General features: G+C 41.5%; 1 protein-coding gene across 1 annotated transcript in view; it reads left to right on the top strand.

The window, feature by feature from the left end:
* Positions 1-475: 475 nt before the first annotated feature.
* Positions 476-21,148, top strand: part of cpz.S (carboxypeptidase Z S homeolog) — a 49,119-nt gene continuing 28,446 nt past the window's right edge. The window contains exons 1-4 of the mRNA XM_018243025.2: positions 476-952; positions 9,633-9,662; positions 15,479-15,853; positions 20,672-20,887. Of these exons, the coding sequence (XP_018098514.1) occupies positions 862-952; positions 9,633-9,662; positions 15,479-15,853; positions 20,672-20,887 (712 nt within the window). The 5' untranslated portion in view covers positions 476-861. The remainder of the gene's footprint in view (positions 953-9,632; positions 9,663-15,478; positions 15,854-20,671; positions 20,888-21,148) is intronic.

Raw genomic sequence — 21,148 nt, 5'->3', positions numbered from 1 at the left:
CAGCAGTGGCAGCAGCAGTAGTAGCAGTAGTCACAGCAGTGGCAACATTAGTCGCAGTAGTAGCAGCAACAGCAGTATTTGCAGCAGTAGTCGCAGTGGCAGGAGCAGTAGTAGCAGCAGCAGTAGTTTCAGCAGCAGTGGCAGCAGTAGTCGCAGCAGTAGCAGCAGCAGCAGCAGTATTTGCAGCAGTGGTCACAGTGGCAGCAGCAGCAGTAGTTTCAGCAGCAGTAGTAGCAATAGTTGCAGCAGTGGCAGTAGTAGTAGCAGTAGTTGCAGCAGTAGTGGGAGCAGTAGCAGCAGTTGCAGTGGCAGCAGCAGGCCAGCAGCAGTAGTTTCAGCAGCAGTAGTAGCAGTGGTCGCAGCAGCATCAGTAGTATCAGCAGTGGCAGCAACAGTAGTTGCAGTGGCAGTAGTCGCAGCAGTGCAGGGGATACACAAACAGAGTAAATGATAGGGATTAGTTGCGGTGCAGCCGGGCAGGGTGTGATTAGGGGGAGTCAGTAAATAGCTCTTGAGCAACACACAGGACGGGGGGCAGATCTGTAAGGCAAAGAATGTCCCTTCTCTCCCCAATAAAAGTTGCTTCTCTCAGGCCCAGCTCTGGGCACATGAAACAGCCCGAAATGCCCATAAATTCCTGCGAGTAACGAGCCCGTGTGTCTGTGGGAGGTGGAAGCGTCTTGTCCCAGCGGGAGACGCGCGAGGCATCCGGAGCCTTTCCCAGGCGGCGCGCTGTAACCTGAGCCGAGGGACGAGTTTGTGGCAACACGTGAGCGATCTGACCGCTGCCTGGAGCGACTACTCGTGCGCTTTGTGCGGAGCCCGGGCTGCCACATCAGTCTCTTCTTCCAGCTCCAAACAATGCCAACTGCTCTCCTGCTGCTGCTGCTCGCTGCCTGCTGCTGGCACGTCCACTGCTCCCCCAACTGTCACCCTGGGGACCGGGCACTGGGTAAGCTCCAGCATGTACTTATATCTCATATCTACTGTACTAACAACTACTTCCTTTGTCACTGCTGTGGGACCTGCTCCGACCTGGGGCTTCCCGGATAAGGGATTCTTCATTCATTAAGTCTACTAGAAACTCATTTAAACATAAATTAAACCCAATAGGTTTTGCGTCCAATAATTATATTTTAGTTGGGATCTAGTACAAGCGACTGTTTTATTATTACAGAGAAAAAATAAAATAATTTATAAAAAATGTAATTATTTCATCAATGGGATGATGGGGGAGAGGGAATGCTGTCTTCTTGTAATGCAGAAGTTTCTGCATCTGGATAACAGATACCATAGCAGTACCTTTTATACGTGTATAATTATATTCTCTTTATATGAAGTTGGGAGGAAGGAGTTGGGTGGGGGAGGGATATTACCCAGGAGGGTAAGTGCTAAAAGTCACACTGCTCCCACTTCTCACACATCTGCATAGTTTATTACTTACTATCTATATATATTCACACTTGTACAAATAATGGGGTCCCCCGCTCCTTATGGTGGCCATAGACGAAAAGATCCGCTCGTTCGGCGACATCGCCAACCGAGCGGATCTTTCCCCGATATTCCACTAACGGGCATGGCTATATCGGGGGTAATCTGAACGCTCAGAACGATCAAATTACGATGAGAGCGCAATGTGCTCCGGCGGGATCGGTCGGGACAAAATCAAACCTGTCCAATCGACCAAGTGACTGATCTCCGCCAGACGAAAAATGTCAGGACTCTCCACACACGGTCCGAAAATCGTACAAATCCTTGATTCATACGATAGGATCTTTGCGTCTATGGTCAACTTTAGTTATCTATGAAGTCTCTCCCAGAGGCTCATTCTGTTGCCCACCCAGGCTAATAAATTAGGGATGCATCCAATCCACTATTTTTGGATTCGGCCGAACCCCTGAATCCTTTGCGTACAAATACCGAACTAAATGCGAATCCTAATTTGCATATGCAAATTAAGGGGGAAAACATTTTTTACTTCCTTGTTTTGTGACAAAAAGTCACGAGATTTCCCTCCCTGCCCCTAATTTGCATATGCAAATTAGGGTTCCGGATTCGGTTCAGACGGGCAGAAGAATTGGACTGAATCCTGCTGAAAAAGGCTGAGTCCTGGTCAAAATCCAGAACCGAATCCTGGATTTGGTGCACCCCTAAAATAAATAAAGGCTTGGGCAAAAGCTTGACCATAAACTTAGTCTGTCCTGGCCCCATTATAAAGCTGGCCACAGACTCAAAGAATCGTTATGCCACTAACGGCATGGTTATATCCGGGGTCAGGTCTGGACTGAGAATTAAAATAGGCCCTGCCATTTCAGGTACACAGAGGCCCAATCAGCCCATACAGAGGCCCAAACAGCCTCCACCAGCCCACTAAATACTGACTTTCTATGGGACCTTATAGCAGCCCCTCTGGCATTTGCCAGAACCCACAGATTGCCAGTCCGGGCCTGTCGGGGGTAATCTGAACGTTCGTCCATATGGTCGAACGATCGAATTACTATGCGCGAAGGGGCTCCGACGGGTCGGTCGGGTAAAAATCAAACCTTCCTGATTGATATCGTGGCCAGATATCGATCGGAAAGACCCACCAGAAGCCCCCATACACGGGCAGATAAGATGTCAAATTGGTCTAAACTGATGGTGGTTCTCCTGAGTTCTCAGAGTTTTTCTTTTTTTTTTCAAATACAGTTACTACTACCTAATTGCTTCAATGGATTGGGTGTAATTGTTTAATGGGGACGGGGTAATGGGGACGGGGTCCTTAAAAGGGTGGTTCACCTTCACGTTAACTTTTATTATGTTATAGAACGGCCAATTCGAAGCAACTTTTCAATTATACTTCGTTATTTATTTTTTATCGTTTTTGAATGATTTGCCTTCTTCTCCTGAATCATTCCAGCTTTCAAATGGGGGTCACTGACCCCATCTAAAAACAAATGCTCTGTAAGGCTACACACATATTGTTATTGCTACTTTTTATTACTCGACTTTCTATTCAGCCCCTCTCCTATTCATATTCCAGTCTCTTATTCAGATCAGTGCATGGTTGCTAGGTTAATTTGGCCCCTAGCAACCAGATGGCTGAAATTGCAAACTGGAGAGCTGCTGAATAAAAAGCTAAATAATTCAAAAAACATAAATATTAAAAAATGAAACCAAATTGCAAATTGTCTCAGAATATCCCTCTCTACATCATACTAAAAGGTAATTTTAAGGTAAACAATCCCTTTAAACCAAGACCAGACCGGAGACTGTATGTCAGTGATCCCCAACTAGTGGCTCGCTATTAACATGTTGTTCATCCAGACCTTTGGCTGTTGCTCTCATTTGCCCTAAAGCAGGTGCTTATTTTTAAATGACTGGCTTAGAGGCAAGTCTTGGTTGTATATATTCAGGTGTACTTCCAAACAGAGACTCCTGTAAGCTGCCAGTCCACATAGGGCTGTAAAACATCCAATTATAGAGCTTATTTGGCATCCCAGGGACTTTTCTCATGCTTGGTTGCTGGTTTTGGTTGCTGTGGTTCATGGGTAAAAAAAGGTTAGGGACCTCTATATATTGGTGGATTGTTCTAGGCTGGTGCTAATTAGACCCTATCTAGTGATGGGCGAATTTCTCCCGTTTTTGCAAAAAATCACGAAATCGGAAAGCTCACGAAAAATTGAAAAAATCGTGCAATTCGAACATTTTTACTAAAAAATCTTGCAATGTTTTCATTAAAAAATCCACCAATTCGAACGTTTTCGCGAAAAAATAGTGAAAACGGAAGTTGACGGGCGAATTTTCACCGGCGAACTTTCGTGGGAGATTCACGAATTTATTCGCCGGTGACAAAACACGGAAATTTGCAGCAAATTTGTGCCAGACGAATCTATTCGCCCATCACTAGTCCTGTCTGGGGCCACCAACAGGGCCGTATTTATATATAGGCACCCGAGTGCCTGTGCCTAGGGCAGCACGATTTTGGGGGGTGCCTATTTTTTTCGTTTTTTTAAAAAACCCTCCCCACCCTCCGCCTCGGATTTCCTTAGGAAATCTGGTGACGGAGCTGAGAGGGTGAGGGGTAGGGGGGGCAGAGGAAGAAGGCGGAAGTGACACGCCCAGCGCATGACATCAGCACACAGGACGTGCGCAACGTAGAGTCGTGTTTAATAGGGTGGAATCGGACCTAAATACAGCCCTGCCCATCAGGACATTCTTTGATTCTCTGATAGACCAGTATGTACTTTGTTTTTTGCTATTGTTACTGAGCTGGAGGGAACAGACCGGTGAACTTGTGTAGAAGCCAGAGACTTCTGTAAAGCTGAATAAGCTATATTACTGCTCAGTTACTGTAGGATGCACCTAAGCCCCACCCTCTTCCATAGGCCACACCCCAAACAATTAGTAAGAAAAGTAATATGCATAGAAGTTTCTACAGGGGCTGATGGTCTCCATAGTGATTCGTAGAGGCTGAGCAACACTTTCGGGGTTATTTACTAAAATCCAAATTTTTCTCATTATAGCAATAAAAAAAGCCAGACCAAACTTCCATCCACGATTTTACCTTATTTATCATTAAAAAAAACTCAATAAAATCCGTTCAGGAAAAAACAAAAAAAAAAACTCCCATACTTTCTCACTCAGAAGCCACACAAAGCAAGCAACAATACATGGGAATGTAGACATAAAAGCTAACAATACATTTGCTATTTCTAAAAGGCACAAAATCCACAAACAGAGGCACTATGAAGCAGGTGGAATAGTTCCACAATAACAAAACATGGCTGCCCCCATGGCTACACAGCAGCTTGTTTATATAAACTATCGTAGTACTTATCTGTTATCTACTGTGTATCCTGTGCTTGAATGGCTGCCCCATGGCTACACAGCAGCTTGTTTATATAAACTATAGTAGTACTTATCCGTTATCTACTGTGTATCCTGTGCTTGAATGGCTGCCCCCATGGCTACACAGCAGCTTGTTTATATAAACTATAGTAGTACTTATCTGTTATCTACTGTGTATCCTGTGCTTGAATGGCTGCCCCCCCATGGCTACACAGAAGCTTGTTTATATAAACTATAGTAGTACTTATCTGTTATCTACTGTGTATCCTGTGCTTGAATGGCTGCCCCCATGGCTACGCAGCAGCTTGTTTATATAAACTATAGTAGTACTTATCTGTTATCTACTGTGTATCCTGTGCTTGAATGGCTGCCCCCATGGCTACACAGCAGCTTGTTTATATAAACAATAGTAGTACTTATCTGTTATCTACTATGTATCCTGTGCTTGAATGGCTGCCCTCATGGCTACACAGCAGCTTGTTTATATAAACTATAGTAGTACTTATCTGTTATCTACTGTGTATCCTGTGCTTGAATGGCTGCCCTCATGGCTACACAGCAGCTTGTTTATATAAACTATAGTAGTACTTATCTGTTATCTACTGTGTATCCTGTGCTTGAATGGCTGCCCTCATGGCTACACAGCAGCTTGTTTATATAAACTATAGTAGTACTTATCTGTTATCTACTGTGTATCCTGTGCTTGAATGGCTGCCCCCATGGCTACACAGCAGCTTGTTTATATAAACAATAGTAGTACTTATCTGTTATCTACTGTGTATCCTGTGCTTGAATGGCTGTCCCCATGGCTACACAGCAGCTTGTTTATATAAACAATAGTAGTACTTATCTGTTATCTACTGTGTATCCTGTGCTTGAATGGCTGCCCTCATGGCTACACAGCAGCTTGTTTATATAAACTATAGTAGTACTTATCTGTTATCTACTGTGTATCCTGTGCTTGAATGGCTGCCCCCATGGCTACACAGCAGCTTGTTTATATAAACTATAGTAGAGTTTGTGAAGCAAACACACCAGTTTTACCAGTGCAGCACAACAGTACCTCATATTTGCATTACTTTAAAAGACTTAGATTTTTTGGTGTTATTGTTCCTTTAAGCATTGGAGACATAATGCATTTTAAGGGGTTTGGGTGTGCCCCCTCCCCAAGCAAACATCTCAACACAAGCATTCTGATACAGCTGACATTATGGCTGGGACTGTGCTTCCCCATAAAGGGACCAGCTACTGTATGTTCATATATCCTCATATGTTCTCCAATGCAAAGCCTTTTATTAGCAGCCTCCCCGAACACTAATAATTCCTCCTCCCCTGCTGGAATCACTGCTATAAACCAAAATGGGGCTCCTGTGTTTCTGCCAGAATTTAAAAAAAAAAAAATTACAGTCACGTGACTACCAGCAAATACAATTCCTCCCCAACCACAAAAAGGTGACTCCAATTTTTTCAAATAGGCATGTTTTTGTCTCACTACAGCTCAGTATGAGATGTAATTCACGTTTCCTTTATTTTTCCACTAAAAGCAGCTTTGTGGTTTAACTCTGCTCTGTATATGTACTTTGTTTCATCCATTTTATTCTATAAAGTCACCTAGTTTTTAGATCCATTGCCTAGTTCAGTGGCCAAGGAGCGCTTGCTTTCTAATACATTTCCAGTCTCACATCTCCTGCCCGTTTTTACTAAAATAGACTCGGGTGATTATTATTTCCCAGCAAGTATATAACGTATGATTAGTCAGAATCAGACTGGGACACTGGGAAACAACTAGGGATGCATTGAATCCACTATTTTGTATTCGGCCGAACCTTAGTGAAAGATTCGACCGAATACCGAACCGAATCTGAATCCTAATTGCATATTCAAATCAGCGAGGGGGAGGGAAAAAGAAAGCTAAAAAATTTTTACATCTTTATTTTGTGACAAAAAGTCACATGATTTAAAGGATTCGGTTCAGCCAGGCACAAGGATTTAGCCGAATCCTGGATTCGGTGCATCCATAGGAACAACCCGATGGGCCTGACCCAGACATGACTTGTGCTGCACTGCCTTCTGCTCTCCTGTCCGCCACAAGAAGAGGAAGGGGGAGGGTAGGGCATAGGGGGGTTGCGGTTAGGGCAGGGGCCCCCTGTTACGGGTTATGGTTGGGACAGGGGACCCTGGGGGAATTGGGGGGGGACCTGAAGCTGCAGCCCTTGTGAGCCCCGGTCTGACACTGCAGTTAGCCATGTTTTACCCATAATTCCAGCTCCATTGCAGCTGTGAGAGAGAGTTGCGCCCAATTTAATTGTCGGCAATGAAGCAAAACATGTGCTATTGCTTTTAGCAAGGCTCCATTTGTAGTGCTGGGTCCATAGGTTTTCATAGAGACCTACATTATTCAGGGGTATAGTTCCCCTTTTTGAGGAGATAAAGGTTAACAAAGAATATGCCTGATATATATGGTAATCCTACAGTACCAGCCAAGAGATTCAGCAACCCTAAATTAGTAATGATCCAGGCCTTTAAACTTATCTACAGGAGCTCCCCATCTTGGATCTTCTTAGATCTGCTTTTGAGTGTCAGTGGCACTGCACATGCTCATTAGACTCTGGGCTGCTGTTGTGACGCTAAGCTTAGCCACCAACACTTTCTCAGAAATTGACAAACAGAAGCAGATGCTACAGGGCTGATTATTAATAAATTCAGTGTTCTATGCCGCCATGTAATTGTAAGTCTGAATTAATTACGTCGTTTTGCATCATGACTTTTCTATTCCATATATACAGTATAATGCAAGTGGGTCTCTAAGATCAGTAAGTGACAGCAGCACAGAGCATGTGCAGTGAATCAGCAGAAAAGAAGATGGGGAGCTACTGGGGCATCTTTGGAGACACAGATCTTTACTGCTAAAGGGCTGTGGTTGCCTTGGGCTGGTACAGAAGCACAAAACATACCGGGGGTCATTTGTAAAGTTTGCGCAGCGCATATTTATTCGCAAATGGTTGTATTGCCCACGTTTTTTCCTGAACGCTAAAATATTGCACGGCCGGCCCGTCTTTCTGGTTTTTGTGAATTTGCGTTGAGAATACATTTTCGCAAATGAGACAGGTGTTTGCGTAAGTCCCTCCACAGTGCGAGGTTGTTGTGCGCGATAATAGCATTGACGGTAACTTAAATTCGCAATTTGCAAAACTGTTTTGCAAATATTTTCTCCGCCACCAAAGTTGTGGCATAATTCAAACGCAGAGCGTGCACATAATTTTCGCAATTTGCAACTTTTGCCATATTTAAAAAGCTCTTATAGACATTCGCAGTGTGAAAAAAAAAATCGCAATTCTGTTTGCACCCTCTTATTCAGCTTTATAAATGGAACCATGTGCAGGGCAAATATATTCACTGTGTGATCCTATCTGCCCTGCGCAAAGTTTATAAAGTATGTTGAAGCTTTGCTGACCTTTAGTTACAGTTTAATTTAAGGAATTATTAACACCGTAGGGGTTTGGGGGGATTTTGGAAGAAACTCAGATTAGAGTCTTGCGCGGGTCCATTTTTTGAAACCAGTATCTGTATCCGCAACCCGCAAATTGTCCCGAATGTTTCCGCTACCCAACCTGCAATAGACCAACTAACCTTCAAATCCAGTGGACACGCACGGAAATTATGTTACATTCGACCAGAAGTGACGTCACGCTGGCGCGAAATCTTCGCAAAAAGATTAAAAACTGGAAAAAGAGGTGGGGAGGATCAAAACAAAACCTTTGTTGTGGAACCCAGCCGGGTTACTAGAGCCGGGCCAGACACCCTAGGCAACCTGACCGGTCGTGGCATCGGTTGAGCATGCGATTCTGTGATTTGTTACAATTTAAGATGTAAATTGGACACGGTAATTAAGGGGTGTCACCATAAATGGGCGTGGTCAAAAATTTTCACTGCGCTGCACACTGCAAAAGTTTTTGTCCCACCTTCTATTTTCTAAACTGTTGGGATTTATGCCTTAGGCTTTTCACACTCGCTTGGATTAATATTCTCTTTATGAATAAGGGCAGAGACACACATGGAGATTCGGGGAGATTTAGCTGCCCGGCGACAAATTGCCTATTATTCGGGCGACTAATCTTCCCGAACTGCCTTCCCGTCGGCTAGAATGTATATCGCTGGTGGGAAGACAGTTCGGAGAGATTAGTCACCCGAAAAATAAGCGATTTGTCGTTGGGTGACTAATCTCCCGAAATAGCAGCGTGTGTCCCTGCCCTAAAGGACCAACCAGTTGAAATCTCCATCAGTCGACGCCAGTAATCGGAGCCCAGGGATTTTATCAAACATATTAACTTTTTTATTTAACTCCTGTATATAGTCATTCTTGAATCACGTAGCTCAATAACTATCCAGGGTTTTTCAAGGAGCACCTTAAGTATCCCAACTAAAAGGGCTGAATATGTAAAGGAACAGTCACATTCTTAGGGTCCCTTCATATATTTACGGTATGTAAGTTCAGATAGAGGCACCATTTCTGCACAAGCCCAACTGAATGAGCTCATGATAAAAAGAAGGGCATATTTCCCCTTTAACTTCAGTGGGAACCACCATCGTCTCCTGTCTGACCCCGGCTTAATGTGGTAAAGCAGAGGGGTAACTGCAAAGGAAACAGCCCCCCGGGGTTCCCACAGTGCTCTCTGTCCGCATGGGGCTTTGCAACTGCATATTTGCAAAGAGTTTTTATTAAAATATACAAAAGAATATCTGAAATGCAGTTTTATATCATTTATTTGTGAATTCACTGTCCTTTTTTCTTTTTCCTGCAGGGAGGTGTATGCCGACGGCAGAAGAAAGAGGTATTTTTCTTAATTTTTTCTCACTATTAGCACCTACAGTATATACAGTGTATATATATACCCACATACTCTCATACAATATTCATCCCATGTACAAAGCAGGCACCATTATTACCTTCCTTTAATACACTAGTAACTAAGGGTCTCCCTCATCCAGCCATTTCTTCATTCAAGAGGGTCTTCATTTCTTCTCCTCTTCATATTTGCTTTTCTTCTTCACTGGGTGCAAGGGGCCCAATCCACTTATGTGTTCCACCCCTGTTGTTGCTTAAATTTGCAGCTATTATAAACATTTGTACATTGTATCCAATGTTTATACATGTACCTTGTAATTTTTCTTTTCTTTTTTCTTTTTATTTTTGTTAAAACCAATAAAAATTACAGGTTATTATTGGTGAGCTAATATCCTTGCTGGTTGTTATTGTTGACCATTTCCTGTGATTTATTTCTTGATTTGCTAATAATACAAGGACATTGCTTTATTGTTATCTGTAATATCTATTATACATCTATTTTGCTTTGCTTTAATAAAAATACAGGTATGGGACCGGTCATCCAGAAACCTCTTATCCAGAAAGCTCCAAATTACAGAAAGACCGTCTCCAATAGACTCCATTTTATCCAAATAATCTACATTTATAAAAGTGATGTCCTTTTTCTCTGTAATAATAAAACATTACCTTGTACTTGATCCAAACTAAGATATAATTAATCCTTATTGGAAGCAAAATCAGCCTGTTGGGTTTATTTAATGTTTACATGATTTTCTAGTAGACTTAAGGTATAAAGATCTAAATTATGGAAAGATCCATTATCCGGAACCCCCCGGGCCCGAGCATTCTAGATAACAAGTCCCATACCTGTACAGAATGCTCTTTCAAACATTTTTGTACTTTTCAGGGATTTTTTTCTAGTTTTCAGGATATTAGCAGTTTTTAATAGATTTAATACAAAAGCACTACCAGCTGGCTATTTTGACTGGCTGCCTGCTGTCGGCTGAAAATAAATTTCCTGACAAAAAAAATGTCTTGTTATGTTATAGCACTGTGGAATATATTGGTGCTTTATTGGTGGTTAGCAGAGCAATTATGTTGCTCTGCTAAGAACTGACCATAGAAGCATAATTTTCCACTCACTAACTTCACTAAGCAGAGCAACATCACAAGATGCTTCTTTTCTCAGGAATTTAATTTTCAGCTGACCATAACCTGTCAGCCAAAATGACCAGCAGGTGGTGCCTTCGTAGTGTCAGCTTGAAGTAAAAATGATTCCTAAAAATACATTTTATTTTTTTTTTATTTTGAGGGTTCACATTTTATTGAAGGACCAATGTTTTTTCTTTTATTTTTTTTACATTTTTCTGTTGAAACTTCTTCTATTTTTCTGTCTATTTTTCAAATTTTTCATGATTCCTGTGGACTTTCTATCTTCATACTTCCTTTCCTCTAGACAGTGGCATAACTAGAGTGTGTTAGGCCCCCCTGCAAAAAAATCTTCAGAGGGGCCCAGCGCACTCCGATCCCTCCCACTTCCCACTGCCCACTCCCCACCCAGACTCCACCCACTCTGCCCAGACTCCACCCACTATCCACCCAGTGCCGATTTGTTCTGCTTCCCCACCGAAGGTAACAAAGCAGCTGGGGAAACATACTCCGCAGCCCATAGTCTTTAGCCCTTATTTGTGCCAAAACTTTGCTGTATCATCCATGTTGCTTAAATTGCCTAAATCTATAGGGAAGTAGTTCTGCAATTGCCTCTAACTTGTTCCCAAGTATAGCCTTTTCTTTATTCATGTATATAGTGCATTTTTATATCTAATTAGCTGTTATAATAGCATTGCCCTCACTAATTGATTCTAAATACGTATAAATGATATATAAGATTGTTTCTATACAATGATGAGTTCCTTGTAATTTTCCAGCCAAAAGCAGAATCCCAGATCCCTTGTCGGGTCTGTTTTAGCACAATTCTATTCTGTGCATTGTTAAAAAGCTCAATTTTTAGAAATCCACTTGTCCTTTACTGAGTTCTTAGCTTTTAATAAAAATCTAATAAATGTTTCCATGGAGACCCTCCTGGGTTTATCTCTTGGTATCCGAAAGGCTTGTATCTAGTGGAAAAATCAAGTATTGTGTGCGCAGAAGGGTAATGTCAAGTATTCTGCGTTGGAGGTGACAGTTTAGAGTGACAGTTAGGAGTTTGAGCCTATAATAGAGGTTATATAGACTTGCCAGCCCCTCTAGCTGTCGTACATGGGTCCCAATGCCCCCAATGATTCAAGCAAAGGCAGCTTGAGTTTCAGTTTTTCACTCTTTCATCTTATCATGTATTGAGCTCCCTAGCTCGATTCACTCAATTTCTTTTCTGTTTGTCAAATTCGATTTCCATTGACTCGGCCGCTACAAGGGTACTTGTCTGTCCGCTGCCATTTATATCCTATCCCTCATGTCAGTCATCATCCCACTAAGCACTAATACCATTATGTAAAAAATCAGTTGTAACTACACACCGGGGAGTCAGCCATGATTAGTAGATGGGAGCTCCGCTGTATAAACTTATTGCTCCGCTTACAGTCAAATAGGTTACAAGACCCAAGGCAGTTGAATGACAATCACATCAAAGTATTCTTCTTGATTTCATCCAATGTGTAACTAAAGCTGTGGACCCAGGAGGGACTGTGCCTATAGATTTATTTATATTTTAGTCCACCACTGCACAATTTAAAGGGGAAGTTCTCCTTGAAATAAACTTGTAGTATACAGATGATGGAGCTAATATAAGAAAATTTGCAGTTGGCCTCTTCTCTTGTTTTTTTATTTCAGGGTGGGATCAAAACTGCTCTTTGGTTGCTAGGACTAGTGCCTTTAAAGGAGAAGGATTTTATTGTCAATTGATTAGCCACAGCAGTGCAAAAACATGCCATTTTTATTCTTTAGAATGCTTTTCCTTACTTGAGTAAAAAGCTCTAGACACTGTCTCTGTTTGTTTAGGACAGCAGCTGCCATATTAGCTTGCTATGACATCATTTCCTGCCTGAGTCTCTCCCTGCTCACTCATATCTCTGAGCTCAGATTACAGGAGAGAGGGGATGAGGGGGAAGGGAGGAGGGAGAGAGAGAGAAGCAAACTGAGCATGCTCAAGCCCTAGCCCTGGAGGTTTAAGCTGAAAACAGGAAGTCTGATACAGAAGCCCATGTGTACACAATAGAAGAAATGTGGTGTTTCTTTTGACAGAGGACTCAGAGCAGCATTACTTTGAGGGTTTACTGGTGTATTTATATAGACCTTTCTGATAAAGCTTACTTAGTTTTAACCTTTCCTTCTCCTTTAAATGGGCGTTTAAAGGGGATCTACCTGTGTGCTTAAAGGACTGGCATGTGCAGTGTCTGCATTTAATATTTTTACCCAATCTATGTTTATACCTAAATAATTTTAGTCCATAAAACTAAATGCTGGTCAGTATCTGTGTGGTGGTTTTATGCACATTATTTACATATGGGTGCCTCCATGTTTCACAATATGGGGAGGGCTTGATACTCAAGGCTGGCTTTGACTTACTGCAAATTGCCTTCAGCAGAATTGACACATAACCATGTAAAATTGCCATATAGGGGTAAATTTAAACTGCCAATATGTCCCCTTCATACCAAGTTGACAGCTTACCTGCCATGTATGGGCCCTCCCTGATAGATATGTGGCTGAAAAGCAACCAGATATCATCAGACAGGGGTCATGTTGTGCAACTGATTCTGTCTTTTCCCAATGGACCTGAATAAGTGCCCAATATGGTATAATCCATTGGGCCAAACAATTGGATCAGCTCAATTTGGCCCAGAATGGCACGTGACGGTGCCAAGTAAATTGCGGTGTATTTATTTAATTGCAATTATCAGTGACACCGCAAATGAGTAGGAAAGCAAGTCTGGGTGCATTCTGTACCAAGGGTAAACATTCCGGGGGTGCAAAGAATGATTCAGCAACACTAGTGGATTGGTATTCAAATTTAATGCTTCTAAGTGCAAAATAATTCAGACAGTTTAAGAGACTTCTGGCAGAGTCATATTTGGGGAAAGAGGGAAGAGGGATTTAGAGTTTTTATGAAAAGATTTCAGGGTAAGCGAACAATGTAAGCAAATGTCAGGAAAAGATGTGAGGTAGATAGATGTTCAATAGGAAAGGGATCAGAAAAAGGATGACATTTTGGGATGCTCATTGAAAAGTTATTGAAAAGCAGAAAAGTCAGAGAAAAGGCAAGGCTCCTAAAATGGTCCTTATAGGAGAAGGAAAGCTACCAAAGCAGTTTATTGCCAATAGATTAGCCACAATAGTACAAGCTAGAACCTCATTTTTATTCTGTAGAGTGCTTTTCCATACTGGAGTAAACAGCTCTAGACACTGGGGCAAATTCACTAAATGACTAAGCGCCTAACGCTATCGTGAATGCGCCAGCGTAGTGCATTTTCGTTAATTCGCCTATTCACTAACGGACGCTGGCGTAAATTCGCTAGTGTTACTTCGCACCCTTACGCCTGGCGAATTTGCGCAACGGACGTAACTACGCAAATTCACTGATGCGCAAATTATTCTGAATGCTACCTTTTACTTCCTTCGCCACCTCAGACCAGGCGAAGTGCAATAGAGTAGATAGGGATTGCTTCAAAAAAAATGTTAAAAATTTTTCTAAGTCCCAAAAAACGCTGGCGTTTTTTCATTTTTTATGGGTGATAGGCTGAAAAAGATCGAAAATTTTTTTGGGGCTACCCTCCTTCCCCCCTACATTTCCTAACTCATGGCACCTTAACTATACAGTGGGCACATGTGTAGGGCAAAATAAACATTTTATTTGCTGTTTTGAAAGTTTCCCAGGCTTGTGTAGTGCTGCTACATATACCTCCATTGTAACTTCAATTTGGCGCCGTATGCAAATTAAGCATAATTAAGCAAATTAAGCATAAACTAGCGTAACCTTGCTTTGCTTGGCGAATGAACACTAGCGCAACTTCGCAACCTTACACTACCCCTAAGCGCAACTTCGGATTTTAGTGAATTTGCGTAACGCTGGCAAAAATAAATACGCCTGACGAAGTGCGGCAAAGCGGACGCTGGCGCAACAACGAATCTTAGTGAATGTCCCACACTGTCTCTGTTTAGGATAGTAGCTGCCATATTAGCTTTGTGTAACATCACTTCCTGTCTGAGTTTCTCCCTGCTTTCTCATAACTCTGGGCTCAGATTACAGCAGGGACGGGAGGAGGGAAGGGGAGAGGAGCAAACTGAGCATGCTCAAGCCCAAGCCCTGGAGAAGGAAGTCTGATACAGAAGCCCATGAGTACACAATAGAAGGAAAGAAATGCTGTATTTCTTTTGACAGAGGACTCAGAGCAGCATTACTTTGAGGGTTTACTGGTGTATTTATATAGACCTTTCTGATAAAGCTCACTTAGTTGTAGCCTTTCCTTCTCCTTTAAGCCAGGTAATAATGGCAGGGATAAATGCAATAAGAGATGCAACCTTTGCCCCAGGTCAAGTAGACAACAGCAAGCAAACAAACTGCATATGATCCTGAAGAACCTTTATCTTGTTGATATGCTGTACCATAGGTGATTATGGCTCCATTTCATAGAAAGAATAGATAGAGGAGTCCCAGATGATTACACTGTGGCCCTATACACTGGCTCAGGACCATATACTGTACATTACACAGGCTGATTTATGAACATAGGGCTAATTTGCAATTACTCGGAGAAACCTCACACCCTTATCATTTCACCATATTGCAGTTAAATTTCACTTTCCATATGTATTTTCTGTTTCCAGGAACATGCGTGGACAACATACTGGGCTACTGCAATGACTTGCCCTATTCCAAAACCATGTTTCCAAATGCTCTAGATCAGCAGTCAAGAGGCGAGATAGAATTCAGCGCGGAGTACATTCTACTAAGTGTCATCCACAACTTGCTGCAAGGGGAATGCAATCCTGACCTGCGCATTGTGGGTTGCGCCGTCCTTGCACCGCGCTGCGAGAAGAACAAGATGGTGAAGCCATGTCGCAGGGTGTGCGAGACGCTGAAGAAGAATTGCCTGCCTGCTTTCAATGCAATCGACATGGCTTGGCCGTACTTTCTGGACTGTGATCGTTTCTTTGTGGGAGGGGAAGAGGAGTGCCATGACCCACTGGAGAAACTGAGAGGTATTTATAAACACATACAATATATTTCACTTTGAGTATTAGTTGGTTGTCATTGGATGCAATTAGACACAATGGGGCAGATTTACTAAAGTGGCCGTCGCTAGCGAAAATTCCCCAGAATTCCCATCCGCAGGGACATCACCAAACAGGCGTAGAGGACAATTCGCTAGTGAAAGAGACCGTCGCTAGCAAAGTTTTATGCCCTTTCACCAAGGCGAATTTTCGCTCAGGTGAACTTTCGTTACTACGCAAATTCACTAAAGTGCAAATTTTCCATTACGTTACCTCTTTCGCCAGAGTTTTCTTTGCCAGCTTAGACCTGGTGAACTTATTAAATGGAGCTGCTTCCTCCTCAATCATATGTCAGTGACATCATATCCTGTATGCAGGAAAGTTATACAAAAGAAAAAATGCTGGTGTTTTTTTTCATATTTTAAAGTGGGATTGTCTTTAAAAGTTGTTTTTTAACCATTTGAGAGGCATTCTACATTTGTTGTAGGGTGGGCTCATGTCTAGCGCATAGGGATGCAACGAATCCAACATTTTGGATTCGGCCGAACCCCCGAATACCGAACCGAATCCTCATTTGCATATGCAAATTAGGGGTGGGAAGGGGAAAATATTTTTTACTTCCTTGTTTTGTGACAAAAAGTCATGCAATTTCCCTCCCCTTCCCTAATTTGCATATGCAAATTAGGATTCGGATTCGGTTCAGCCGGGCAGAAAGAATCCGAATCCTGCTCAAAAAAGGCCGAATCCGGAACCGAATCCTGGATTCGGTGCATCCATCCTAGCACAGTAGAGGATCTCTTTTGTCGTTATTTTGCTTCCTTGGACATTTTTACATTTTATTGCCAATGGATTAGCTGCAATAGTGCAAGCTAGAATGCTATATTTCTTCTGTAGAATGTTTTACCATACATAGAAGCTCTCTGTTTGTTTAGGACAGCAGCTGCCATATTAGCTTGGTGTGACATCACTTCCTGCCTGAGTCTCTCCCTGCTCACTCATAGCTCTGGGCTCAGATTACAGCAGAGAAGGGAGGGGGGAAAGAGGAGCAAACTGAGCATGCTCATGCATCAAGTCTGATACAGAAGCCCATGAGTACACAATAGAAGGAAAGAAATGTGGTGTGGACTCAGAGCAGCATTACTTTGAGGGTTTACTGGTATATTTAGGTGGACCTTTCTGATAAAGCTTACTTAGTTTTAACCTTTACTTCTCCTTTAATTATAAGTGGCCACTTCAAGCATTTGCACCAACATCTCTAATAAAGACATATATATGACCTATATGTACCCGTCCTATTCAAATTGACCTAAGTGTAAGTGTGTTAATGAAGTTTCACTAGGCAGAAGTGAGTGATAGTGAAAGTTCGCTATGAAATGCTTGCGCTGATGAATTAACGCTAGTGAAACTATTTTAGCATTCATCAGCCGAGACGCAACTTCGCATTTTAATGAATTCGTGTAGTGGTAGCGAATTTGTGCCTGACGAAGTTGTGCAAAGTATGGTGATGCCTTCGCAAGCAAAGATTTGCCCTTTAGTGAATTTGCCCCAATAAGTCCAAAATTTGTTTAGACTTAGGCAAGAAGTAGCACAGGAAAAACTGAACACTAATTGAGAATTGTTGTATTTTGTCTGAATTTAGTTCTGTATGAATGAGTTTGCTTGTCCCTGTCTCAAAACTATACTCCCAAATGTTTTGGCAGTGGAAAGGAACTCTGATGCTGGTATAGTTATGAAAATGATTTGAATTGAGTTTAAAATTGATTTCCTTTTTCTCTGTATAAATAAAACAGTAACTTGTATGTGATCCCAACTAAAATATAACTGATAATTATTGGAGACACAGCACCAACTCAAATGTAAACTCGAATGGGAGATTTATCACACTCGACCATGGAAACAGTTATAATTCGAATATTCGCCACCTGCTGAGTTCATTTAGAAGTCAATGGCAGAGGTTCGGTTGAACTATTTGAATATGTTAATTGCCTACCTGATAGAGTTTTTTTCAGAGGAAAACTTGATTGGAATTTGACGTTCGTGTTTTTTCATAAAAAACCTACCATTTGAGTTGTGAGTACATTCTAATTTATTAGAGTAAAAAAAAATTCACATAAATGTGAAATTAGACCTTAATTAGAATTAGATAAAAAACCCTAAGGAGCAGATTTATCAAGGGTCGAATTATTAAATTTTTAAATTCATAATTTCGACTTTATTTTAGTGTAATTCAACTAGGGAATAGTCCAAATTTGATTTGAATTTACAAAATTTATTTAAAATTTATCATGTACTATCCCTTTAAGAATTCGAATTCGACTATTCGCCATTTAAAACCTGCCAAATTGGTGTTTTAGCCTATGTGGGACCTCCTACAATCCTACAATTTGGAGTCGTTTGGTGGACTTTTGAAAATGTAATTTTTTTAAATGAAAAATATTTTTTTCTTTGTTTTTTGGTGAAAAAACTCGAATCGAATAAGATTCAAATTCAATTTGAGTTTGCAGGTCGATCCTATTCACCCGAATGTAAAAATTTTTTAATAAATTTAGATTGGTCTGGTTTTTTTTTCAGTTTTGAGTTTACGGGAGTTTTTATAACTCCGATAAACTCTAAATTCGACTCTTGATAAATATGCCCCATAATGTTTTAAAATTCATTTTTAGTAGGCAATGTACTCTGATCCAAATTATGGAAAGATCCCTGATCTAGAAACCCCAAGGTACCGAGCATTCTGGATAATAGATCCCATACCTGTATGTAAAGGCTTCCTTCTATTTGTGTCAGTTTCTAACAAACATAAGCCTAAAATGTCTAAAGTGTCAGCTTTAGGGAGGTCCTTTTAGCCCTCAGCCTTAGAACATCTGGACGCTAAGAACAGGGTATAAAAGATAATATTTCCAGCAAGAGGCAACGGCCTGAACATGTACTGAGACAATTACTGAGAAATCTTTCCTGCATCTTGTTATAACCTGTCAGTTATTAGCCAGAGGCCCCTGTGCTGAGAATCCTCCAGAGCTTTGTCAGTATCACAATTTGTCTGATACAAAGAGAACCCTCATTATTCCAATGCTATTCAGAAGAGATTGTAATGCCTGTATATTTTCTTTCAAATTCTATAAAGTAAAACCAAACAATGAAAGAAAATATAATTGTGCCTTTCCGATCTACATTCCTTACACATTCTCAAAGATTTTAATGTTACTGTATGTGTTCATGGAATTTCAATGAGAAGCTCTTGTTTCCCAGACTATTGCAACTACTGAATCGGTAGTCAGCTCTCCTGCAGTCAAGACTCCAGTTCCCACAATGCCTTGCCTGTTCTGTAATTAACAGGATAATACCAGAAGTGAAGCAAGGCATTGTGGGAAATGAAGTTTTGGCTGGAGGAGTGTTTGCTGACAGGGCCGCATTCAGAAATCACAGGGCCGTGTATACAACAACATTTTCTGGGTCCCCTCCAAGCCCTACCCCTAGATCCCGCCCACGCCACAGTAAAAAGCAACACAGACACCAGCACTAAAAACGGTAAACACATATAAGTTAAAAAAAAAAAAATCATTGGTGGTCAGGGCCCCCCTATAAATGACAAAAAAAAACCCATTGGCACCAGGGCCCCCCATAAAAGCTTTAAAAAAACATTGGCGGTCAGGCTCCCCTACAAGTTAAAAAAAAATAATTGGTGGTCAGGGCCCCCTAAAAGTAATGTTTTTTTTTAAAAAAAAAACCCATTGGTGATCAGGCCCCCCTACAAGTTAAAAAAAAAATCATTGAGGATCAGCCCCCCCATAAATTAAAAAAAAAACATTGGCGCCAGGGCCCCCATAAAAGTTTTAAAAAAACATTGGTGATCAGGCCCCCCTACAAGTTAAAACAATTTTGTGGCCAGGGTCTTCCATAAAAGCTTTTTTAAAAACATTGGTGGCCATAAAAGTTAAAAAAGACTCCAGCGGTGGCCAGGGTTTAAAAAAAAGACCATTGGTGTTCAGCGGAACTTACCTTTAAAGATCTTCTTCATTCTCCTCTTCTTCTGGTCTAACTGGAGGCTTTCGGCTCTTTTCGTGGCTTTCGGGTCCAATCGGAGGATTTCGGCTCTTTCCGCGGCTTTCGGCTCTTCGGAGTTCGCTTTTTTCGGAAGCTTTTTAGGAAACTCCGGCGGACTTCAGTGGATTTCGGCGACGCAAGTGGGGCCTGGCTAATCCAGGAAGTTTAGCACGCCCGGGACCACCTTAAAGCCCTGCAAAGCCAATGGCATACAATCAGTCTGCTTTTAGTTGCAATTTCATTTACAAATAACTTTACAATCATTATCAGATTTACAACTCTTACTGTAAATAAAAAATCTTTTCCTCTAAAGGTAGATCCTCTTTTTTAAATTCAAATGTCAAGGAAAGGCCATTTATCCCCTGAAAAGATCAGCCGAGGGTTTTTACTGTATGGCAAGGAAAAGGCTGCCCTGTCTATAAAACTATCTCAAGTCCCAAGCAAAGGGCAGGTTTTAGGATAGGCATTTGCCTCTTCAGAGGAGAAAACTGTAGATAAAAAGTACAAGGATGACATGTATTGTGCTACTGTTGTTGAATATTTTATGACTGAGGTCTAACATATAAGCCTCCATTTGTTGCTGACCTGCAACTCCTAACAACAAGAGATTGGGCACCAGGTTTTAGGGCTTTCCCAGGGTCCCCTTTCTCTAACTCCTGCTTTACACTTGGTTAAATTCATTTAATAAAATATGTATTTTAGCAGCATAAATAGCCAACCGAATTGTTGCCATTTCTTTGATCAAATACCTTTTTCTTTTTTCAGCCAATATAGAAATAACTTCCGAGGACCTCCTTCCTGAAACTCCCAGCACTTTCATTCAGTTCGTTCACCACAGCTACTCGGAGATGGTCCGCGTTTTGAAGAAGACGGCAGCGAAGTGCTCTCAGGTCTCAAAAACCTACAGCCTTGGGCGCAGCTACGAAGGGAAGGAGCTTCTTGTGATTGAGTTTTCAGCTAACCCTGGTCAACATAAAGCAAGTAAGTGTCAACTTTCTTCTGTATTATGATTTAAAAAAGGAGTCAGTACCAAAGCCAGACTTTATTTTTATACCTCTTGCAAACGCAGAAGTTCTTGATGGAACTATGGAGCAGCTTAAAGGGATTTTTATGGTGTCGTTTTTATTTATAAATGACACTTTTTACTCTGCAAATAATTAATTCCACCGTATAAAATGTTATTCCTGAACCAGCAAGTGTATTTTCTAGTTGGAATATTGGTGTGTAGGTGCATCTCAGGTT

The sequence above is a fragment of the Xenopus laevis genome, chromosome 1S (assembly GCF_017654675.1).
Source record: "Xenopus laevis strain J_2021 chromosome 1S, Xenopus_laevis_v10.1, whole genome shotgun sequence".
NCBI classification, from domain to species: domain Eukaryota; kingdom Metazoa; phylum Chordata; class Amphibia; order Anura; family Pipidae; genus Xenopus; species Xenopus laevis.
The sequence above is the reverse complement of the archived record's forward strand: the minus strand, read 5'-3'. Positions and strand labels throughout refer to the sequence as shown.